Source organism: Pelophylax lessonae (assembly GCF_965119305.1).
Source record: "Pelophylax lessonae genome assembly, chromosome: 1".
In the NCBI taxonomy this organism is placed as follows: domain Eukaryota; kingdom Metazoa; phylum Chordata; class Amphibia; order Anura; family Ranidae; genus Pelophylax; species Pelophylax lessonae.
In genome coordinates, this window is record NC_138768.1 from 719,832,945 (window position 1) to 719,855,662 (window position 22,718).

The 22,718-nt window shown below is 42.3% G+C and overlaps 1 protein-coding gene across 2 annotated transcripts in view; it reads right to left on the reverse strand.

Moving 5' to 3' along the window:
- Positions 1-22,718, reverse strand: part of PDLIM3 (PDZ and LIM domain 3) — a 67,847-nt gene that overhangs the window by 15,859 nt on the left and 29,270 nt on the right. Inside the window, exons 2-4 of one of the 2 annotated variants that reach the window (XM_082264243.1) lie at positions 13,448-13,599; positions 7,770-7,842; positions 2,895-3,082 (exon numbers count right to left, since the gene is read on the reverse strand). In XM_082264243.1, coding sequence (XP_082120369.1) covers positions 2,895-3,082; positions 7,770-7,842; positions 13,448-13,599 — 413 coding nt within the window. The remainder of the gene's footprint in view (positions 1-2,894; positions 3,083-7,769; positions 7,843-13,447; positions 13,600-22,718) is intronic. The other variant, XM_082264242.1, reaches the window with a different exon arrangement.

A 22,718-nucleotide genomic window follows, 5' to 3' on the forward strand; every position in this document is an offset into this window, starting at 1 on the left:
GTATTATGAATGGCAGAAGCTGCCAGGGCCATTCAGGAAAATAAATCACCAGAAATATCACTGAAATTCAGATTAAAACTGGGACATTCATGAAATGTAATCCTTATTTTAACTCTTTTGGGATTGATTCTAATTGATATCTCTGTCTCCTTTGAGGATTTTTTTCTTGTCCTATTGACTGTTGTCAGAGTTGCTGTTAGAAATCACGGGGCCCCATACAGCCTACCTTACCAGGCCCCCCCAGGCCGAAAGTGACTGAAAACATAGATTTATGATCTCCTTTCTATGCAGCCTCAGCTGCATAAATGAATAAATAGGAAGTGCTCTGGGGCATCCTGCTCATTCACAAACTGAAGCATAGTAAACACAGTTTACTATGCTTCAGTGATGAATGAACACAGGAGGGATTGGTAGAGATTGCTCACTGTGTTCATTCAGGAAAGGAAGAGGCCAGTAAATGACATGTTTACCGATCCCTTTTTCTGCTCTCCATCCTGAAACATCTCTCTGTGTGCCCATAGCAGCTGCCGGCAGGAGAGGAGAGGAGGGAGGCCATGGGTGCTGTGGGGGAAAGGGAAACACAGGGGGGTCTGGACAGAAAATGGAAGGGGCACATGTGCCATGGCAAATCCCCCTGCAGTGCAGCCATTGGGAGAAAGAGGAGGAGAAGCTAGCAGCGCTGAAGGGGGAGGCAGAAGAGGATTGGTGTCTGCAATAAGACAGTACAGCTGGCCCTCCTGCTCAGCAGTTGCCCGGGCCCCCCTTTTGAAGTGATGGGGCCTGGGCCCAATACAGCAGGGCTGGCTGTACTGCCTTATCAGCCGCCCTAACTGTTATTACCATATAAGGGGATTTCTCCCATGATAAATTCAATTAAAAAAATGAATGTCCCCCCCTCCCCGCCTGATGACGCAGTTGCCTGCAAAACATGTAGGCGGAGTTCTGTTCGTGAACCGACGTCACAAGCCGGAAGAAACACTGCTGTAAATCGGCTCACATACCATTAATTGCCCGTTCTGATACATTTTAAAGTGTATTTTATTGCCTTTATGGTGAGTGTATCTACACGATTTGTCCTCCTTTGTCTTTTTTGATTCATGGGAGAGCTACTATCTTGTATCATCTTGCCCTGGAAGATCCTGGATTTACATCAGTTGCCTAAGGCTGATCTTTATTACTATCTCAAGGCACTTCTGATCACTGTGTGAGCAGTGATCATTAGGATCTGGTAAGAGGCCAATCGTTATTTTCTGTGTGGTGGACGTTCTGATTGCTCCATTTTCATAAACTACCGCTCTTATAACTTCATGTGTCAAGGTGTCCTTTGTGACTCTGTGCTTTTGGATTCTTCACGTGTCAAGGTGTCCCTCATGATTCTGTGATTCTGGATTCTTCACATATTATCCTAGTGTGGACTTATATTGCACTGTGGACTTTACTAAGCGCTGCATTTATTTATTTACATTATTCTATATCATTTCTGTGATTAATGCTGGCTGCTACATATTTTGGGAAGCGCGGATAATCTTCTTTTTTCATTTAAAAATGTATGTTTTTCAATAAAGTGCAAAAATATATGAGGCAAAACTTTTTTTTTTTTCCATTTCGGATAGAGCAAGGGAGGGTTGTAACCCCTGTCAGACGTGTCCCATTGTGGAGATTTCCCTTCACTTCCTGTCCCATAGCCAAACAGGAAGTGAGAGGAAATTCCTGCAAATTAGGGAAATTCATTGGGGGACTCCCAGGTCACTAAAGCTAGTGTCCTCAATGGAAGATTTCCCCTCTATTACTTTTCTGGGGTCAACCCAAAGTTTGGGAGTTTCTTTTACTGCGGAGTTCCGGCCTCAAATGCCTTTTTTAACTAAAAATACCCCTATAATACTAATCCATCGCCCTTTACAGAACCGCTATTCTTATACTTACAAGGTGTATAGTATTGGATTTTAGTCAAAATCTTATTTTTAAAAACGCTGTCTGGGTGCGGCCATCTTGGATGTGGGCATCTGAAGCCGCAGTGTAATCTGCTGTGTCCTTCTTCCTGATTCCAGGGAGTGTTCTGGGAGTTCTTCCTGATTCCAGCCTCCTGAGAGTGATGACAAGCAGCTCCCAGGATGCAATGCAAAGGCAGAAGTGATGTCGGTGGCCGTGGCCACAGAGGGGGGAGAAGGAGGAAGTACAATAAAAAATGCCCTGAAAATAAGGTAAGGGACCCCCGAAAAAAATTGAAAATGCCCAATTGTTGATCAGCATAGTGAGCATTCCAGGAATCACTAAAGTTGCAAAAAAGGGTGGAACTCCACTTTAACTTTCGATGATAATGATAAACAGGACAAATAATGAGGGTGATTTTCCGTAATGGGGGCACAGACAGCAGTAAAAACTGACAGGTGTTTTAATCCCTCTCCACTCTCAAAAAGTAGAAAAAAAAGTTTTTCCATTAGTTATACTTTAGGACCTCTGTCAGGTTTTTATTGGTGTCTATATACCTATATGGAAAATTACCCTCACTAGCTATGCCAGTAACATCGGTCACTGGCAGAAGAATGAAGGGATGTCTTCTAATACTTTGCCACTCTTTCCAAAACCATATAACAAAAATGTCAGGAGTTATTTTTATGATCACATTGCATACGTCACATACTGTAGCTATACTCCCCTGCTATGTGCTTTTTTCCAGTTTAAATATTTTACTGAAGAAAATAAAAAATGTGTGATGCAGTATTTTTTCAGTATCACTATTTTATCTTAGCTTTTTATTTAAACTGGACAACAACAGCATTTGTTTGAAACAACACAGTATACTTTTTTTGTTGTTTTGGAGTTATCTAAAATATCATAATCGTCAAATTTCCATGCAGAAAAGGTGCTTGCTGGCATGCATGTAAAATACTTACATTTCATCTGCATTAGGAATCAGACCCCTCATCTGTCCATGGAATGCATCTTTGATGTTGCCGGATGAATATAGCCCAATTGGGGTATTATAGGAAGCACTCACTACCTGCTTTTTGTCACCAATGTTTGCTCCTGCTACAAAAGGTTGTGCTCTTCGGTTATGAGCAGTGCCAATAGGTTTGAACTCCTGTATACATTTGGATAAAACACACCACACTGCAGATCATGCAGATTAAACACACAAGCAAGCCACACACATTGTTCACCCTGTACAGTGTCTGCTTACAAAGGCTAAATATAACCTCATGGTTTTAAAGAATATCTAAACCACAAAACAAAAATGTTATATAGCACAGGTTTTAAGTCCTTAGATTTAGTGGCTGCATTAAAAATAGAAAATGCAAAAATCTGCACTTTGGCTAAAAATAAAGAGAACTATTGGCACAGTACTTTGATACCCAATACGAAAATCAATATATAGAAATTGTGCTGTGCTAATCATGTATTATCCAGAAAGTAAACAGTTAAGAAGTATGTATGAAAAATCTTACTGTATCACAATATAAATGAATAATTACAATTTCAGTAGACATATATAAATGAAAAGGTGCATATGTCAGTGAATAATTGACCGTAAATAAACTGGATAGGTGAACACAGTGTAAAAGTAATGAGAAGAGGAGGTAGTGTTCTGTAGTCCTGATAACAGTGCAGTAAATGCTTGCTGTCAGGAATTGTGTTCCTGGAAAAATAACAGAGTGGGAATAAACAGGAGAGAAAAGCTAACAAAAGAAAACAAATGTAGCCAACACACCTAAGGACCGATAAGCGTCAATACATACTATTTGTTTTTTGTTTAGATATGTAGTACATAAAATGTTTTGCACTCTTTTCAAACTATGTTAGGGTCCTTTCACACGGCCGCTCTGTGTGTCCGCAAATCATCCAATCCGTTTGCGGATGATTTGAGGACATAATGTAAGTGAATGGCACTGCGGATGTCAGCGGAATACCATCCGCTGACACCCGATTTTCCTCCTGTCAGTTCTGTTACGTTTTTACGAATGGAACAGAACCCCATTTTTCCTTCCGTGTAAAAAACGGAAAGGAAGGAAAATCGGATGTCAGCGGTGTCATCCGCTGACATCCGCAATGCCATAGACTTACATTAGGTCTGCATATCATCCGCAAACAGATGGGATGATATGCGGGCACACGGAGCGGATGACAGAAATGTCATCCGCTCCGTGGAGAAAAAAAAAAAAAAGGCCCGCAGCGGACCTTTCACACGGAGCGGCCGTGTGAAAGGAGCCTTAGGCTGCTAGGATATAAGCATGTATGTTTGTGTTTTCATGCTTAAAAAAGAAACCTTTTACAATGACTGGATTGTTTCCATTTAATGCACATTAGAAGCATTGCTGTTTTAAATAAATACAGAGCTTAGTAGCAATGTGTTGGTTAGAATGTGATTGTGCAAACATGGTGTTTGAGTATATGGTGATACTCAATGGGGTTGATTTACTAAAACTGGAGAGTGCAAAAGCTGGTGCAGCTGTGCATGGTAGCCAATTAGCTTCAAACTTCAGCTTGCTGGATAAGGCCCCTTTCACACTATCCGTCCGTCGGACGGATTCCGTTTTTCCCAGCAGGGGATCGAGCCGCCGATCCCCCGCTGAGCAGGAGGATGACAGCTGTGTCTCCGCTCTGTGTGCGGAGACACAGCTGTCAGTTCCCCATGCATCTCTATGGGGGAAATCGGATGGGAACGGACCGTCGGTTTGACGATCCGATTTGACGGATCGGATGTCAGTGGACATGTCTCCGCTGCTATCCGATCCCCCATAGAGATGCATGGGGGGACCGTTCAGATCCGCCAAAAAAACGGACAGGCGGATCTGAACGGTCTACCTGTGTGAAAGGGGCCTTAAGCTTTGACAAATCTGATTGGTTTCTATGCAGAGCTGCACCAGTTTTCCCTAAACGTCTTTCAGGGCAGCACCTTGAGAGATGGCTCCTCCCACTTGCCAACAGGAAACACCACATCCACCAAACTTTAAAAGGAGGCTTCTCCCCACAGCCCATCAGTTTTTGTGTTTCCTCCAGCCGAGGAACACCTAGTGGGGAGTCAGGAACTCTTGAGGTGCTGTCCTGAGAGACCAGGCTCTAGGTCTAACATTTGGACATAAACTTAGCCAATTTAGGCCAAGATGGAAGCAGAAGGTCACAACTACAGACTGCTAAGGGAGGGGATGGGAGGGGTGGGGAGAGGGGGTAGCCATTATTACTACATTGCATGCTAACAGTTGTAGCCCCGGTTCACACATATGCCATTCCAGTGCCGGTTCCCATATCGCATCTCCTTCACAGACAGTTCACACTGCCTTCTGCGAACCACTGCAGGTGTCAATATAAAGTTAATGACACCCTCAGATCAGTTCGCAGATCACAGTACGAACTGTGAATTCGGACAGGAATCAGCTCGCATAGGTGTGAACACCCATGCGATCCGATTCCAGTGCGGGGAAAAAAAAGGTTCCTGCACTATTTTTGTGCAAATCCAATGCCAGTTTTTTTATGTAGAATCTGTCTACTTCCAATATTCAAACAATTTTAGGAGGATTAAAAAAACGTTTTTTTTTCCTGATTGTATAAAGGTGACAATGATAACTTTATTATTTTCTCTTTTAGTACAGTATCTCACAAAAGTGAGTACACCCCTCACATGTTTGTAAATATTTTATTATATCTTTTCATGTGACAACACTGAAGAAATGACTCTTTGCTACAATGTAAAGTAGTGAGTGTACAGCTTGTATAATAGTATACATTTACTGTCCCCTCAAAATAACTCAACACACAGCCATTAATGTCTAAACCGCTGGCAACAAAAGTGGCTACACCCCTAAGTGAAAATGTCCATATTGGACCCAAATAGCCATTTTCCCTCCCCGGAGTATTGCGACTCATTAGAGTTACAAGTTCTGAGGTGTGAATGAGGAGCAGGTGTAGTAAACTTGGTCAAAATACAAACACAAGGGCGCACCGGCCTAGCACATTATTCTCCATAAAAGGCTTTATTAAATACAGAATTAAAAATACTCACAAATAAGTTCAGGCTCTGAAGAAGAGGCTAAGCCTCGAAACGCGTAAGCCATTTAAAGCTACTGAGGACGGTACATCTTCCGTTTCTGACGCTGACAGCAACTCAGTGTTGTGATATGCACTTACCAAGAACTTGAATGTGAGTATTTTTAATTCTGTATTTAATAAAGCCTTTTATGGAGGATAATACGCTAGGCCGGTGCTCCCTTGTGTTTGTAATTTGATTGCAATGATTTTGGATCACCCTGGTCTTGAAGGGTCTGCAAGGCTAAAGCATTTAGGAGAAGCCAAGTGTATAGTCGCTGGTAGCCGCATGTGTGTGGCTCAAGCTGGTCAGAAGGTCCCTTCCCTGAGTGCAGGAGATAGGTGCATTGCACCATTTTTTGTTTGATATTAAACTTGGTGTTATCACTCTCACTCTCTCATACTGGTCACTGGTAGTTCAACATGGCACCTAATGGCAAAGAACTCTCTGAGGATCTGAAAAAAAGAATTGTTGCTCTACATAAAGATGGCCCAGGCTATAAGAAGATTGGCAAGACCCTGAAACTGAGCTGCAGCATGGTGCCCAAGACCATACAGTGGTTTAACAGGACAGATTTCACTCAGAACAGGCCTCACCATGGTCGTACAAAGAAGTTCAGTGCACGTGCTCAGCGTCATATCCAGAGGTTGTCTTTGGGAAATAGACGCATGAGTGCTGTCAGCATTGCTGCAGTGGTTGAAGGGGTGGGGGGTCAGCCTGTCAGTGCTCAGACCATACGCCACACACTGCATCAAATTGGTCTGCATGGCTGTCGTCCCAGAAGGAAGCCTCTTTTAACCACTTTCTTACCGCATGCCGCAGTTATACTGCAGCAGGCAGCCGCTCCTGGGCAAACCGACGTAGCTATACATCGGTCGCAAGCAGGAGGCTAGGGGGCGAGCGTGGGAAGCCGATGCAGCGGGCAGGCGGCTCTGATTGCCGTCTGACACCTGAGATTGTTCCCTACTGAGAGAGAAGAATGGTCAACTGTTGTAAACACAGCTGACCGTTCTTCTCCCTGGAATGATTATAAAGCCCATGTGATCCTTCTATATAGGGTTAGTGATCCAGCCACTGGCTGGCTGGCACCCTGTGGTTTAGATATTAATGGCTGTGTGTTGAGTTATTTTGAAGGGGCAGCAAATTTACACTGTTAGTGCCGGTTCACACTGTTCCGACTTGTCAGGCAACTTGGTCGCCTGACAAGTAGCGGACCGTGCTGTGCAATTGGAACCGTTCTAATAGGAGCGACTCAAGTCGCTCTGACTTAGAAAAAGGTTCCTGTACTACTTCGGGTGACATTGGAGTGACTTGCATTGACTTCCATTATGTGAAGTCGTTGCAAGCCGCGCCGAAGTCGCGGTGCACGGGCGACGGCATAACTCGCCCGAAGTCGTGTCGCCCTAGTGTGAACCGACACTTATACAAGCTGTACACTTACTACTTTACATTGTATCAAAGTGCAATTTCTTCAGTGTTGTCACATGAAAAGATAAAATAAAATATTTACAAAAATGTGAGGCATGTACTCATTTTTGTGAAACACTGTAAAACAGCTTATTTCTGAAAGTCTTATAATCTAAAATGTTTTCCATAAGAAATTCTGAATTAAAAAAAAAATACAAAATATTTCTTGACATAGTCTGCCAATTAAAAGCACTGGAGTATTTTATTAGAAAAACTGGCCTATTTAACATGCACAATTAAAAATGAATTGCAAAACCCATACACGGGTTGATAGTTTTACCTGTGGTTCAGCTTCAAGGTTAACCTTATAAGGATCTTCACACATTTGTGGGGACCACATTCTAGTTTCTGCTCTAGAAGTAAATAAAAAAAAAAAAAGAACAACAATCAATACATGTTTATTTTTATTTTAAAATGTTATTTCAGAGTCCATTTTTCATACAACATTGCACTATAGAGATATGTAAAAATAAATCCCTTATATGGGGAGGTTGATTTACTAAAGGCAAATGTACAGTTGCTCTAGATCTGAAGGGAAGCTCTGAAATTAGGGGAAGCTCTGACGGTTTCTATCATCCAATCATGTTCAAGCAAAAATGTTGTTTCAGATCTTCATAACTGTTGGGTCACACTGCCCCTACAAAAGTAGAACACTAGGCAGAAAAAAAGTCTGGCTATGCCCATGGGCAGTCCCAGAGAGTACACTCTCTCTCTCTCTCTCTCTGCTATAAGCACTCAGTTTTTTGTGCCTAGTCTGGAGAAAGGACCTAGTTCCTTGCTGGGATCTTTTGTCTTGGCAATTTTTTCTTTTTAGATAGAATTTTTTTTTTCTCCTGGATTTTTCCTGTGAGATCTACAATCAACTGCCGGACTGGGCGACGGGCTGGATAATCTAGATCCAGTGGTCATCCCAGTCTGGCCAGCGAGGGCGCGGGGACCTCAGCTTCGCGCTAGGTCTGCCACGACATAGCCCTACTGGACAGGGGACTGGCCTGTGAGTTAAACACCTCGCAAGGTTGCATACGACCAGGTCTAGGCTCGAGTCGCAGCGTTCTTCCTGGCCGACAGCCCCTCCATTTCGATGGAGAGGGGTTCTGTCTGGAGTGGTGCCTGCCTGTTTCCTGGTATGGTAAGGAGCTGTCCCCTCTCTCCCCCTGGTGGATTTTGGGGTGAATGTGGGCCCCTCCTTGGGACGGTCGGACCCCTGGGCTGCCCTCCTTCCCGTCAGGCAACCCCCCTGTCATCTGTCCCCATCCTAACCCCCCTCCACATATGTTGGGGCTATTTGGGTGGCCTGGTCCACCTCCTGGGGTGGGGGCAGGGCACTATGCTGGCGATGGGGGCCAGGGGGGTGTTCCGCCGGGTGATCGATTAGATTCCATTCCTGGACCTCAAGGCGCTTAACTGCTTTGTGCGGGTGCAGAAGTTCAGAATAGAGTCCATTTGCATGGTGGTGGCATCCTTGTGTCAGGGGGATTTCCTCGCCTCTATCGACATCAAGGATGCTTACCTGCACATTCCAATATGTGACAGTCACCAGCACTTCCTCAGTTTTGCTGTGGGAGAGGAGCATTATCAGTTTGTGGCGTTACCCCTTGGTCTCGCCTCTGCTCCTCGGGTCTTCACAAAAATTTTAGCCCCGGTGCTAGCTTTGCTATGCCAACGGGGGATCGCAGTACTGGGCTACTTGGGCTTGCTCCTTAGAGGAGCGGAGTCTTCTTCTTCTCTAGTGGAAAACCCGGAGATCACAATACAAACTCTGCGAAGTTTGGTTGGATTCTGAATTTCCAGAAATCTACCCTGGTTCCATCTACAAAGCAGGACTATCTGAGTCTGACTCTGGACTCTGCCTTAGCCAGAGTGCTCCTTCCTCTGGACAAACTCTAGTAATTGCAGGCTGCAATTCGTCTCCTACTGTACAACAGATGTTCTTCCCTCAGGACTTGCATGTGGCTGCTGGGCCTGATGGTGTCTACCTTTGAGGCGGTTCAGTTTGCACAGTTTCATATGAGGTCCCTGCAAAGGGAGATTCTGACCAAATGGGAAAAGACTCTGCAGTCTCTGAACAATCAGATCCGACTGCGTCGGCGAATGAGGGAGTCCCTGATATGGTGGCTTCATTCTTCGGCACTTCAACTGGGCAAATCCTTCCTCCCCTTGTATTGGACAGTGGTCACCACGAATACCAGCCTGTTTGGCTGAGGAGGTGTCCTCGGCAAGCATTCTGCTCAGGGAATCTGGACGCTGCAATGTTATGGAACTCAGAGTGATCAGACTGTGTCTGGACCATTGGACGGATCGTCTTCAGGGTTTTGTCTAGTGCGCATTTAATCAGACATTGCCCTGGCCATGGCTTATGTCAATCACCAAGGGGGCACAAGAAGTGTCCTGGCGGATTTGGAGTTAGCTGGCATTCTAAGGTGGGCAGAACGGTTAGTTCCAGCCCTCTCCGCCTTACACATTTCCGGGGTGGAAAACTAGCAGGCAGATTACCTCAGTCGGCAGGCGTTGGACCAAGGAGAGTGGTTCGTTCATCTGGAGGGGTTTCATCAGTTGTGTCTCCGGTGGGGCACCCCCGAGTTGGATCTGTTGGCCTCTCAGCTCAACAGAGAGGGGCAGAGGTTTGTGGCTCGGTCAAGGGATCCTCTGGCAAATGTCACAGACGCGCTGGTGGCCCAGTGGGATCAGTATCTTTTGATGTACGCCTTCTCTCCTCTCAAGCTTCTGCCAAGACTTCTATGCAGGATCGAGGCAGAAGGGATTTTGCTCATCTTAGTGGCTCCGGACTGGCCTTGTCGGGCTTGGTACACTGATCTGGTGTGGCTGGTCACCGACGTTCCTTGGAAGCTTCCTCTCAGGAAGGATCTGCTGTCCCAAGAACCGATCTTCCATCCTGCTTTACAGTCGCTGGCTTTGACGGGTTGGCTGTTGAACGCCAGGTGCTGAAGTATAGAGGTTTATCTGAGTCGGTGATTCCTACACTGTTAAAATCTAGAAAATCTACTTCTAGGAGGATATACCTTCGTACATGGAAGACCCACATTGCGTGGTGTGAGTCTCTTGGGGTTCATCCTTGCTCCTTCTCGGTGGCTCGGATCTTGACCTTCCTTCAACGGGGGGTTGAACAGAAATTGGCCTTGGGTACCATTAAGGGCCAGGTGTCGGTTTTGGCAGTCTTCTTCCAATGACCTTTGGCCACACACTCCCTGGTGCGTACCTTTCTTCAGGGTGTCCGACATTTGGTTCTTCCAGTGCAGGCTCCGTTGCTGCCTTGGGACCTCAATTTGGTTCTTTTGGTCCTCCAGAAGCCTCCCTTTGAGAACCTTCGGGAGATTCTCCTGCTTACGCTGTCCCAGAATCTGGCTTTTTTGGTGGCTATAACCTCTGTGTGCAGGATGTCGGAACCTTTTGGCATTATCCTGTTTTTTCGCCTTATCTGGTGATTCACAGTGATAAGTTGGTTCTTTGCCCCTGTCCATCGTTCCTTCCAAAGGTTGTCTCTGATTTTCATTTGAATGAAGACATTGTGTTGCCTTCCCAGTGTCCCAGGCCTAAACATCCGAAGGAAATTGCCTTGCATGCCTTGGATGTGGTCCGGGCAATTAGGGTGTACCTGGCAGCTAGGAAGTCTTTCAGGAAGTCAGACTCTCATTTTGGACTCAAGGATGGGCCTCGTAAAAGGTAGTCCGCTTCCTCTGGGACCATTTCCAGATGGATCAGACAGGCGGTGATTCAGGCCTGTTCCATCAAGGGTCAGGTTCCTCCTTTACCTGTTAATACACACTTTACTTGGGCACTTAGTGCCTCCTGGGCTTTCCGGCATCAGGCGTCAGTGACGCAGGTTTGCAAGGTGGCCACTTGGTCATTGGTGCACACTTTCACAAAGTTTTAAAAAGTGGGTGTTGGCATCTGCGGATGCTTCTTTTTGCTGCAAGGTTTTGCAGGCTGCTGTTGATCCTTTTCGAGGATGTATTGTTTTTTTCAGGTGGGCTCCAGTTGTTTCGGTTTAGCTCCTGTTGCCTGGTTGGCTACTGTTTTAGCCTTAAGAATTTCTTTGCTGTTCCCACCCTTCATGTTTAACACTGCTTTGGGACGTCACAATGGGTATGAAGATCTGAAGCTGTGTCCATCAATAAACGAAAGAGAAAATGGGATTTTTGACTTACGTGAAATCCGTTTCTCTGATGTTCATTGACAGACACAGCACCCACCCCTCTGTGAAGTTGTAATTCTTCTGACACTGCTTGTAACTAAACTGAGTATTAAAAAAGAATAGCGCGCAAATGCAAAAGAAATTACTACCAAATGTGAAGACAATCCATAAATAAAAATGGGGGTTTGGACCAAACCCCCATTTTTATTTATGGATTGTCTTCAGATTTGGTAGTAATTTCTTTTGCATTTGCGCGCTATTCTTTTTTAATATACATGTCTTTTGGTTCATAGCTGCAGCAGCTTTAGAAATACATGGGTATGCTCCCCCAAAAATTTTTTGCCAACTAAACTGAGTGCCTATAGCAGAGAGAGGGAGTATACCCCTTGGGACTGCCCATGGGAGCAGCCAGACTTTTTTTCTGCCTAATGTCCTACTCCTGTAGGTGGCAGTATAACCCAATGTTTTTTTAGATCTGAAGCTGTGTCTGTCAATGAACATCAGACAAATAGATTTTTTACGGTAGGTCAAAAATCCTATTTTTAATTTTTTTTTTTATTTCCGTTGCATGTGATTGGGTATTCATTGCAAAGTGAAGTTTACCTCATTTACTAGACTCTGGAGAAACTGCACTTGCAGTGCACAGTATATTTGCCTTTAGTAAATCAACCCCTACGAATAGTTTTTTACCAGCATGTTCTGTCTCACAAACTTATGGTGCTTTGTATAGCGATTACGATTTAATCTTCACAGGCATTGTGCTGCACTTTTCCAGAGGCAGTTCAGAATATCTTTGCAAGCTGTATATACATCTTCAAGTACCCACAATACATGTAAAAATAAAAAACAAAATCCGAGAGCATAGGATAGTGCAGATAAGACCACTATGAAATAAAAAAAAATCCATAAATCATAAAAATAATGTGATCGGTGCACACCACTAGAAAAAGAGCTCATTTGAGTAATACTATGTCCCGCCAACAGATACAAATGCAGTTCAATAAGGAATCTGCAGTAGAAGAGGAAGCAATCAGGATGGTTAATCTGAGGTGGATGCTGAAGAAGCCACAAGGAGAGCATCTGCAGTATAGTCTCAGGATGGATCAAAACAGACCGAGTCAGTATGAGGTGAAACCGTATCTCTATTAAACTAACTTTGTTTACATCCCGCTCTGCAACAGTTGTTACAGCTTAATTAGCCCCCCAACCCCGGGCTTCAGACATTGCACAGCACTTCCAGGCGCTCACATTAGCTCACTTCTTTCACTTTGGTGAAGGTGCTTGGACCCTAAAACTTGTTAATTTAGTAGATATATTGTATCATCTCATATATAGACTTAGTCCCCTATTTGGCTCCATCTTGGAATATTTCTGTAATTGATCTCCTTTTGGTTTCTCCAGCATCCACCTCAGATTATCCATCCAGATTGCTTTCTCTTCTGCCAGCATCTCAGTGAGAGTACATTCACATCTGTTGGTTGGATGTGGTAATCCTCTGGATGAGCTGTTTTTGGTGCATGCACTGATCATGTCACTTTTATGTGCAATTTTTATTTTTTTTTTTATTATTAAAGTGGTCTTACCTGCACTGTCAATCATAATTTAGAGAATAGGTTGAATTTCTATAATTAGAAAGATGACCACAATGGGTTGTATGTCTGACATTGCTCCTTGATACCTAAACCATTGCTGATCTTTGGAAACTAAATCTGGAGCTCTCCTGTAAAGTAAACTTTACCATGTGATGAGTGCTGGAGACTCTAGCTGCACGGTCTAAAAGAACATCAGTAATGGAGAATTATTACCTGTCAATCTTCAGGCAGAGTTGGTTTGTTGCAGCTTTAATTCTGTCCTGAGCCTCTGCATGTGTCATGTTCTCCGTACCGTATCCATCAATTGCAATTATGACATCTCCCGGACATAAATTAGCAAGAGAAGATTTACTTCCTGGCGTGATCTGAAAAAAAAAAATAACAGTGCTTCATTATTTTATATAAACCGTTACAGCATTATCACAGAACTTTCATTTTTCCTAAAGTAATGTTTTATTGTTTTATTAAAACCAATGATATATATTGCTAATGAACATTCAGATAGTTGCTTATCCAGTCTTGAATGTGGCTACCTAAGTACTGCTCAGAAATCAGGTTTCCTGAGTAAAGTTCTGTGAGATTATCAGGGACTTTCAAAACTGCTCGATGATTTGCAGACGAAAAATTACTTAAAGTGGTTGTATAGGCTGAAGGTTTTTTTTACCTATGCATTAAGGTAAAAAGAACTTTGTGTGCTGCTTCCTCCCACAGCTTCCCGAATACTCACCTGAGCCCCTTCTCAATCCAGCAATGTGCTTGGGAGTCTAGACTGTCCCGGGTCTATCACTCCTAATTGGTTAAGACCATTGGCTCCTGCTGCTGTCAATCGCAGCCACTAAGCCAATGAGGTGAGGGAGGGGGCCAAGCCGTGGCTCTATGTGTCTTATGGATGCATGAGGCAGGGCTTGGGAGCAAACATGCACCAGTGCTTCCATAGCAAGCGGCTTGCTATTGGGGGCACTGGTCAAGGGGAAGGAGCCAGGAGCGCCGGCAAGGGACCCTAAAAGAAGAGGATCAGGGCTGCTCTGTGGAAAACCACTGCAGGTAAGTATGACTTTTTTTTTTTTAAGCTGAACCTTTATCACCACTTGCCAACCGCCCCATGCAGATTTACTGCGGCAGAGCAGCTCGGCTGCGCATAATCACGTATATCTACGTGATTATGTGCACGCGGTCTCGCGCCACCGGAGCTGCACTCCCGTTGTGATTAGACACAGCAGGAGGGAGACCGCCGGCCTCCCGCGATCTTCGGTAGACTGACAGGAGAACTGTCTGGAATGTAAACAATACAAGACAGCTCTACTGTCAGAGAGGCAGGGAAAGATCGTGTAATTCAGTTAAGCTGAATCACAGATCTCCCTCTGCCTCTGTTCAATCCAACCCCCCCCCCCCCAAAGTTAGAAAGCACAAATAGGGAACACATTTAACCCCTTGATCACCCCTAGTGTTAACCCCTTCCCTGCCAGTGTAATTTATACATGAACAGTGCATATTATTTAGCACTGATCTCTGTACTAATGTCACTAGTCCACAAAAAGTATCACGTTAGTGTCAGATTTGTTCACCGCAATGTCGCAGTCCCGATAACAATCGCTGATCGCCGCCATTATTAATAAAAAAAAGATAATAAGTCCAATGATCTATACCATAGTTTGTAAACGCTATAACTTTATAACTTTTGCGCAAACCAATTATTATATGCTTTTTGGAATTTATTTTTTACCAAAAATATGTAGCAGGATACAAATTGGCCTAAACTGATAAAAGATTTAGATTTTTTTTATTTTATTTTGGGAATGTTTTATAGCAGAAAGTAAAAAATATATTTATATTTTTTTTTAAAAAAAATTGTCACTCTTTTACCGCCAAAAGAAAGCTCTATTTGTGGGAAAAAAAGGACATCAATTTTATTTGGCTACATCGTCGCACGACCGTGCAATTGTAAGTTAAAGCAACGCAGTGCCGTATCGCAAAAAATGGCCTTGTCATTAAGGGGGTAAAACTTTCCGGGGCTGAAGTGGTTAATGTTATCATATATTTCAGAGTCACATGCGTGTATTGGCTTATCTTTGGGGATCTCACTTTTATAGATACATAGTTACTCAGGTTGAAAAAAAGACACAAGTCTTTATGTCTATTTCAGGTATTGGATTTGCCTGATGCGGTTTCCTCCATTTACAGGAATTCCCATCACCTATTTTAAACTTGTATACAGCAGATTGCAAAAGTAGTTGTGAACCTGTTTAAATTACTGTGTTAGCTTTTCTCTGTTTTATTACAAGTGATGTAATGCACACAGGACATTTTTTCCTCCCTTGCATGTTTAGGCGCATCAAGCATTTCGGAGGTCATTCATTCTATTGACCAGAATGTTAATTTATTCTAAACGCTCCTAGTGTTCAGGTAGATTTAAACTCATTTACATATGTTTAGGCGCATTTCGCATTTTTCCGCTAAAATCCTCCTTCTCTTGAAATCACTGTTTTTGTTATGTTTATTTTCTGCCTCTAAATACATTTAAATGACTATATGCACATGAACACATAGGCTAAAATAAAGGGGAGTTTAGATGCAGAAAAAAAAAAGTCAAACTCCTGTAAAAGCGGCATTTTTTGACACCCAGTGTGCAAGAGCCCTTTTACATATGGATTGGAGTCTGTGCGTCATCACTAAACCCTAATCAATAAACCCTAATGTCATTTAAACAGCCAACCATGCACATACACACGTATATGCGCAGCTAGGACACACGTACATTATGTCACAAAAGTGAGTACACCCCTCATTTTTCTCTAAATATTTTATTATATCTTCTCATGTGACAACACTGAAGAAATGACACTTTGCTACAATGTAAAGTAGTGAGTGTAAGGCTTGTATAACAGTGTAAATTTGCTGTCCCCCCAAAATAACTCAACACACAGCCATTAATGTCCAAACCGCTGGCAACAAAAGTGAGTACACCCCTAAGTGATAATGTCCAAATTGGACTCAAAGTGTCAGCATTTGTGTGGCCACCATTATTTTCCAGCACTGCCTTAACCCTCTTGGGCATTAAGTTCACCAGAGCTTCACAGGTCGCCACTGGAATCCTCTTCCACTCCTCCATGACGACATCACAGAGCTGGTGGATGTTAGAGACCTTGCGCTCCTCCACCTTCTGTTTGAGGATGCCCCACAGATGCTTAATAGGGTTTAGGTCTGGAGACATGCTTGGCCAGTCCATCACCTTTACCCTCAGCTTCTTTAGCAAGGCAGTGGTCATCCTAGAGGTGTGTTTGGGGTCGTTATCATGTTGGGATACTGCCTGCGGCCCAGTCTCCAAAGGGAGAGGATCATGCTCTGCTTTAGTATGTCACAGTATATGTTGGCATTCATGGTTCCCTCAATGAACTGTAGCTCCCCAGTGCCGTCAGCACTCATGCAGCTCCAGACCATGACACTCCCACCGCCATGCTTGACTGTAGGCAAGACACACTTGTCTTTGTACTCCTCACCTGGTTGCTGCCACACACGCTTGACACCATCTGAATCAAATAAGTTTATCTTGGTCACTTTAGACCAAAGGACATGGTTCCAGGAATCCATGTCCTTAGTCCGCTTGTCTTCAGAAAACTGTTTGCATCATGAAAACTTCTTCTTTAGAAGAAGCTTCCTTCTGGGACGACAGCCATGCAGACCAATTTGATGCAGTGTGCAGCGTATTGTCTGAGCTCTGACAGGCTGACCCCCCACCCCCTTCAGCCTCTGCAGCAATGCTGGCAGCACTCATACCTCTATTTACCAAAGACAACCTCTGGATATGACGCTGAGCACGTGCACTCAACTTCTTTGGTCGACCATTGCAAAGCCTGGTCAGAATGGAACCTGTCCTGTTAAACTGCTGTATGATCTTGGCCACCATGCTGCAGCTCAGTTTCAGGGTCTTGGCAATCTTCTTATAGCCTAGGCCATCTTTATGTAGAGCAACAATTTTTTTTTTTCAGATCCTTAGAGAGTTCTTTGCTATGAGATGCCATGTTGAACTTCCAGTGACCAGTATGAGAGAGTGTGAGCGATAACACCAAATTCTTTTTTTAAAATAATTTATTTATTTGTTGTTAACCACACAATTTACAACCATCATACCATTTGGCCTCCAAAATAAAATACAAACTCATATTTAAATGTTATCAAAGTCCACAACACAGCATTTACTTTAATTTCCCAAGGATGGTTGGTTGTTTATATCAGCATACTCTCCAAGATTTTTTTTCTCAATTTTAAGTCAAACCCCAAACTAAAATCCCTAAGTAAAAAAAAAAAAAAAGGAGGGGGGGGGAATAAATAAATAAATACATTTTAAACAGAAAAAGCTCATCCTTGTACATCAGAATTCCATCAAATAGTTCCTACCACTTCAAATGTCCCTTAGCAGGTCACATTCCTCCGAAACGACAAATTTATTCCATCGGGTTCCATCTCGAAATATACTTATCTAATTTATGATTAGCGTTAAATACCACATTTTCTAAATCATTTATCTCCTCTACTTTTCTAATCCACATATTTATATCAGGCGCTATTGTATTTTTCCATTCAAGTGGGATACACATTTTAGCTGCATTTAATAGAACACCAAATTTAGCACACCTGATCCCTTTTCACACCTGAGACCTTGTAACACTAATGAGTCACATGACACCGGGGAGGGAAAATGGCTAATTGGACCCAATTTGGACATTTTCACCTAGGGGTATACTCACTTTTGTTGCCAGCGGTTTAGACATTAATGGCTGTGTTTTGAGTTATTTTGAGGGGACAGCAAATGTACACTGTTATACAAGCTGTACACTCACTACTTTACATTGTAGCAAAGTGTCATTTCTTCAGTGTTGTCACATATAAGATATACAGTAAAACCTTGGTAACTTGGTTTGAGAGCGCTTTGCAAGACAAGCAAATTTTTTAAATAAATTTTGACTTGATATACAAGCGATGTCTTGATATACAAGTAGCGTCATGTATAAAAAAGAAAAGAGGAGCCTCTAAAGTGTAGCAATATGGTTACATTTAATGAAGGTTCAATATTTAGCAACTCACATGGTTGATGATTAAAACAGGCACATCTAAGTATGCAGGCATCTGGGGTAAAGCTGTCCACATAGACCATCCTCTGCACAGCCATCTTCATCAACCCTTCCCTGCTGCACTCCACGAGTGATTCAAAGCCTCACTTTCAGATCACTCTACTGCAGGCTATTCTTTCCGGTCACGATTGCAGACTGACAGTGGTGAGAGCCGGTGGTTCAGAAGATGGTCTATGTGGACAGCTTTACCCCAGATGCCTGCATACTTAGGCGTGCCTATTTTAAACATTAACCATGTGAGTTGCTAAATGTTGAACCTTCATTAAATGTAACCATATTGCTACACTTAGAGGCGCCTCTGATCTCTCTTATATTCTGTAGCTCTGCTAGATTTTGCTTCTAATCCCCTTGGGAAGGCTGCATATTGTGGATGGACATTTTATGGTTACACAACCTATCACATTGCTATAATCTTTGTATATAGACTATAAACTGAAGGACTTGTGGAACGAATCATCTGAGTTTCCATTATTTCTTATGGGGAAATTTGCTTTGATATAAGAGTGCTTTGGATTGCAAGCATGTTTCCAGAACGAATTATGCTCGCAATCCAAGGTTTTACTGTAATACAATATTTACAAAAAATGTGAGGGGTGTACTCACTTTAGTGAGATACTGTATGTACATATAGTAAATGCCTATTATGTAATGCATTTTCGGTATCCCTTTACACGTTATAACCCAAGGTAGAATCACTATTTTTAGAGCCATTATCTGATGAACTTAAACATTTTGAATGTGTCCTATTTACAATTTTGGGTATTATTATAAATTTTTTTGTAGTTTGCGCACACAATTCTAAGGTTAGCTATATTTGTTATTTATTAAAGTGTACTTATAAAGTGTCTGGTTTTATTGTGGAAGATGGGATAGTAATAGCAGACGTTAGAACCGATTGGAAAGAAAGGTATGGCTGAGATACAACAGCTGAGTGGGTTGGGAACTCTGATGAAGACCAGTGGCTTGTGATAACAGCAAGTTTACTTATTTCCCTCTTTGCCATCTATCCTATTCCTTGTACACCTTCAATAATATGATTTTTATTGGGTTCCTTTTTTAATGTGTGACATAGAACAACTTAAGTCTGTAGCATATAGCAATATAGAGTTTTAAGTTGCTGTAGTTGAAATGGGAGGAGAGGAGGCACAATATTCTGTTGGTGAGGGAGGACTACAGGGCTTCAATTCAAACAACCATAGTGACATATATATATAAAAAATCAGGTCATGTGACTTACCAAAATACAATATTGATAGGACAGGAATTTGACTAGTAACAAACAAATGACATTTATCCTAAAAAAAAAAAAAAAAAAAAATCATATTTTCTGTAGTGGTTCGATTTTTTTTTTTTTTATATTTTGGGGTGGTTGTGTTAGCACTGACAGCACAGTACATATACAATGGTCATCCATGAGGAATATACTGTAAAGCTCCAACTGAGAATCAGTGAAAGGTGATCAGTACTTTTAAACATTCCTGTGTATGGAATCGGCAAGAACAAGTGATTGCTGTGACATTCAAGTACAGCAAGTTGTACTGACCAACTGGGGCCTGGCTTACATACCCATAATTATGGACAGTCTATAAAGCTAGAAAAAGAACTTGCCATATGTGTAACTTTCGTATGAACTGTTACATATGGCAAAATAGTAGAGAAAAGTCTGAGTGCAGAGCATATGTCAACCCTGTAAACATGTTTGTCTTTTAAAAATTAATATATGGAAGGACATTGAGGTAGAATGAGAAAAGTGCTTAATGATTGAGAAGAGTAGGAGAGCATTGATGCAGGTGTAGAATAAATTTATATATATCTAGCATCATTGTAGAAAATGAACTTAGGAAAATCATAGCTTTTCCAGTGTAAACCACCAAATTTAGAGACCCTTCCTCTCTCTAGTTCGCAGAAAACCTAAAGTGGTTTTAACCCTAAAAAAAAAAAAAAAACACGAATACCAGTATAGTGCTGTTGCAGTATAATTTGTCCCTTTCTGTTTTTTAAAATACCTGGTTGATCCTGCCTCTTCGTGTGTCCCCCTATGTGAACTTACCAAGGTTATCATGGCTGCTGATCCATTATACCTTGCCCAGTTTACGTGAATAAAAAAACTACAAGTCCTGTCCTCCACCACAGTTGTTCGAATGGGCTGCGATCATACTGCATGGAACCTGTCCTGTTAAACTGCTGTATGATCTTGGCCACCATGCTGCAGCTCAGTTTCAGGGTCTTGGCAATCTTCTTATAGCCTAGGCCATCTTTATGTAGAGCAACAATTTTTTTTTTTTTTTCAGATCCTCAGAGAGTTCTTTGCTATGAGATGCCATGTTGAACTTCCAGTGACCAGTATGAGAGTGTGAGCGATAACGCCATTTTTTTTTTTTTTTTTTAAATCATTTCTTTATTTGTTGTTAACCATGCAATTTACAACCATCATACCATTTGGCCTCCAAAATAAAATACAAACTCATATTTAAATGTTATCAAAGTCCACAACACAGCATTTACTTTAATTTCCCAAGGATGGTTGGTTGTTTATATCAGCATACTCTCCAAGATTTTTTTTCTCAATTTTAAGTCAGACCCCAAACTGAAATCCCTAAGTAAAAAAAAAAAAAAAGGAGGGGGGGGGTGGAATAAATAAATAAATAAATTTTAAACAGAAAAAGCTCATCCTTGTACATCAGAATTCCATCAAATAGTTCCTACCACTTCAAATGTCCCTTAGCAGGTCACATTCCTCCGAAACGACAAATTTATTCCATCGGGTTCCATCTCGAAATGTACTTATCTAATTTATGATTAGCGTTAAATACCAAATTTACTAAATTATTTATCTCCTCTACTTTCCTAATCCACATATTTATATCAGGCGCTATTGTATTTTTTTTTTTTGCATGCTTGTGGTCCATTCACACTCCCTACAGCTTTCAAGCTGACAGCCCATACAATGGTATGGGCTGAAAGCTGAAGGGAGACTATGTAGGAGACTGAAATTGCACCCGCGATTTGTAATATACTTTAGAATTTACTGTAAAATACTTTGCAGGCTCCTGCAAAAAAAGTGCATTTATTATTTTTTTGTAAAAAGTGAACTTATCCTTTAACCTCCCTGGCGGTATGATTCTTTTGGATTTTAGGTGCTGAAAGCGGTACAATTATTTTGCACGTAATTCTTGTGAATGAGCAGCCCAAACCAACTGTATACATTTATTATATATATTATATATATAATGTATACAGTTGGTTTGGGCTGCTCATTCACAAGAATTACATATATATATATATATATATATATATGTGTATATATGTGTGTGTGTGTGTGTGTGTGTATATATATATATATATAAATGTATGTATATATATATATATATATATATATATATATATAATTTACATAAAAAGTACAGTAAAACTGCAGGAAAGGACACTGGGGGGCAATGTAATGTGAATTTTTTTTATTTTGAATGGTATCAGTGTGTTTGGTGTGTTTTTACATTTGAATTTGCCGCCGGTTCCACCCCCCTGCGAACGTCACGTCGCCGGAGACGGAAGCCGGGGCTCGCAGACGATCGGGAGGAAGCTCCGCCGCCGCATACCGCTCGCATACTTCGCTGGATCCCGGAGAAAAGGTAAGTAAAACCTCTACCAGGATCCAGCGATCTTCCTAGCGCTACCCCGAGTGTGGCTCGGGGTTACCGCTTTTGGCTCTAAAATCTAACCCTGAGTCACGCTCGGGAATACCGCTAGGAAGGTTAAGCTTCATACAAAAACGCAAAATATGATGTTGGGGGGGGGGCCTCTGGGGGAATCGAGGATGGAGAAAGATCTGGGTGTTTTAGTAGAAGATAGACTAAGCAATAGCATGCAATGTCAAGCTGCAGCTGCCAAAGCCGGCAGAATATTAGCATGCATAAGGAAGGGGATAGATTCCAGAGATAAAGCTATAATCCTGCCACTTTATAAAACTCTGGTCCGGCCACATCTTTAGTATTCTGTCCAGTTCTGGTCGCTAATCCTCAGAAGGGATGTGCTTGAACTGGAGAAAGTCCAAAGAAGGGCAACTAAACTAATAAAGGGATTGTGGGGCCTTAATTATGAGGAGCGGTAACAAGCGCTTAATTTATTCTTATTTATTTATGATAGTGATTTACAAATACCCCAATGGTGATCCCAGCATAGGAAAAAAACAATTTAGTCTCAAGGAGTGTAAGAGGACACGTGGCCACACAATAAGATTAGAGGAGAGGCGGTTTAACCTAAAGCTGCGCAAGGGGATTTTCACTGTAATGGCGGTGAGAATGTGGAACTCTCTCTTCCACAATTGGTGGTAACTGCGGGAAGTATGGCTACTTTTA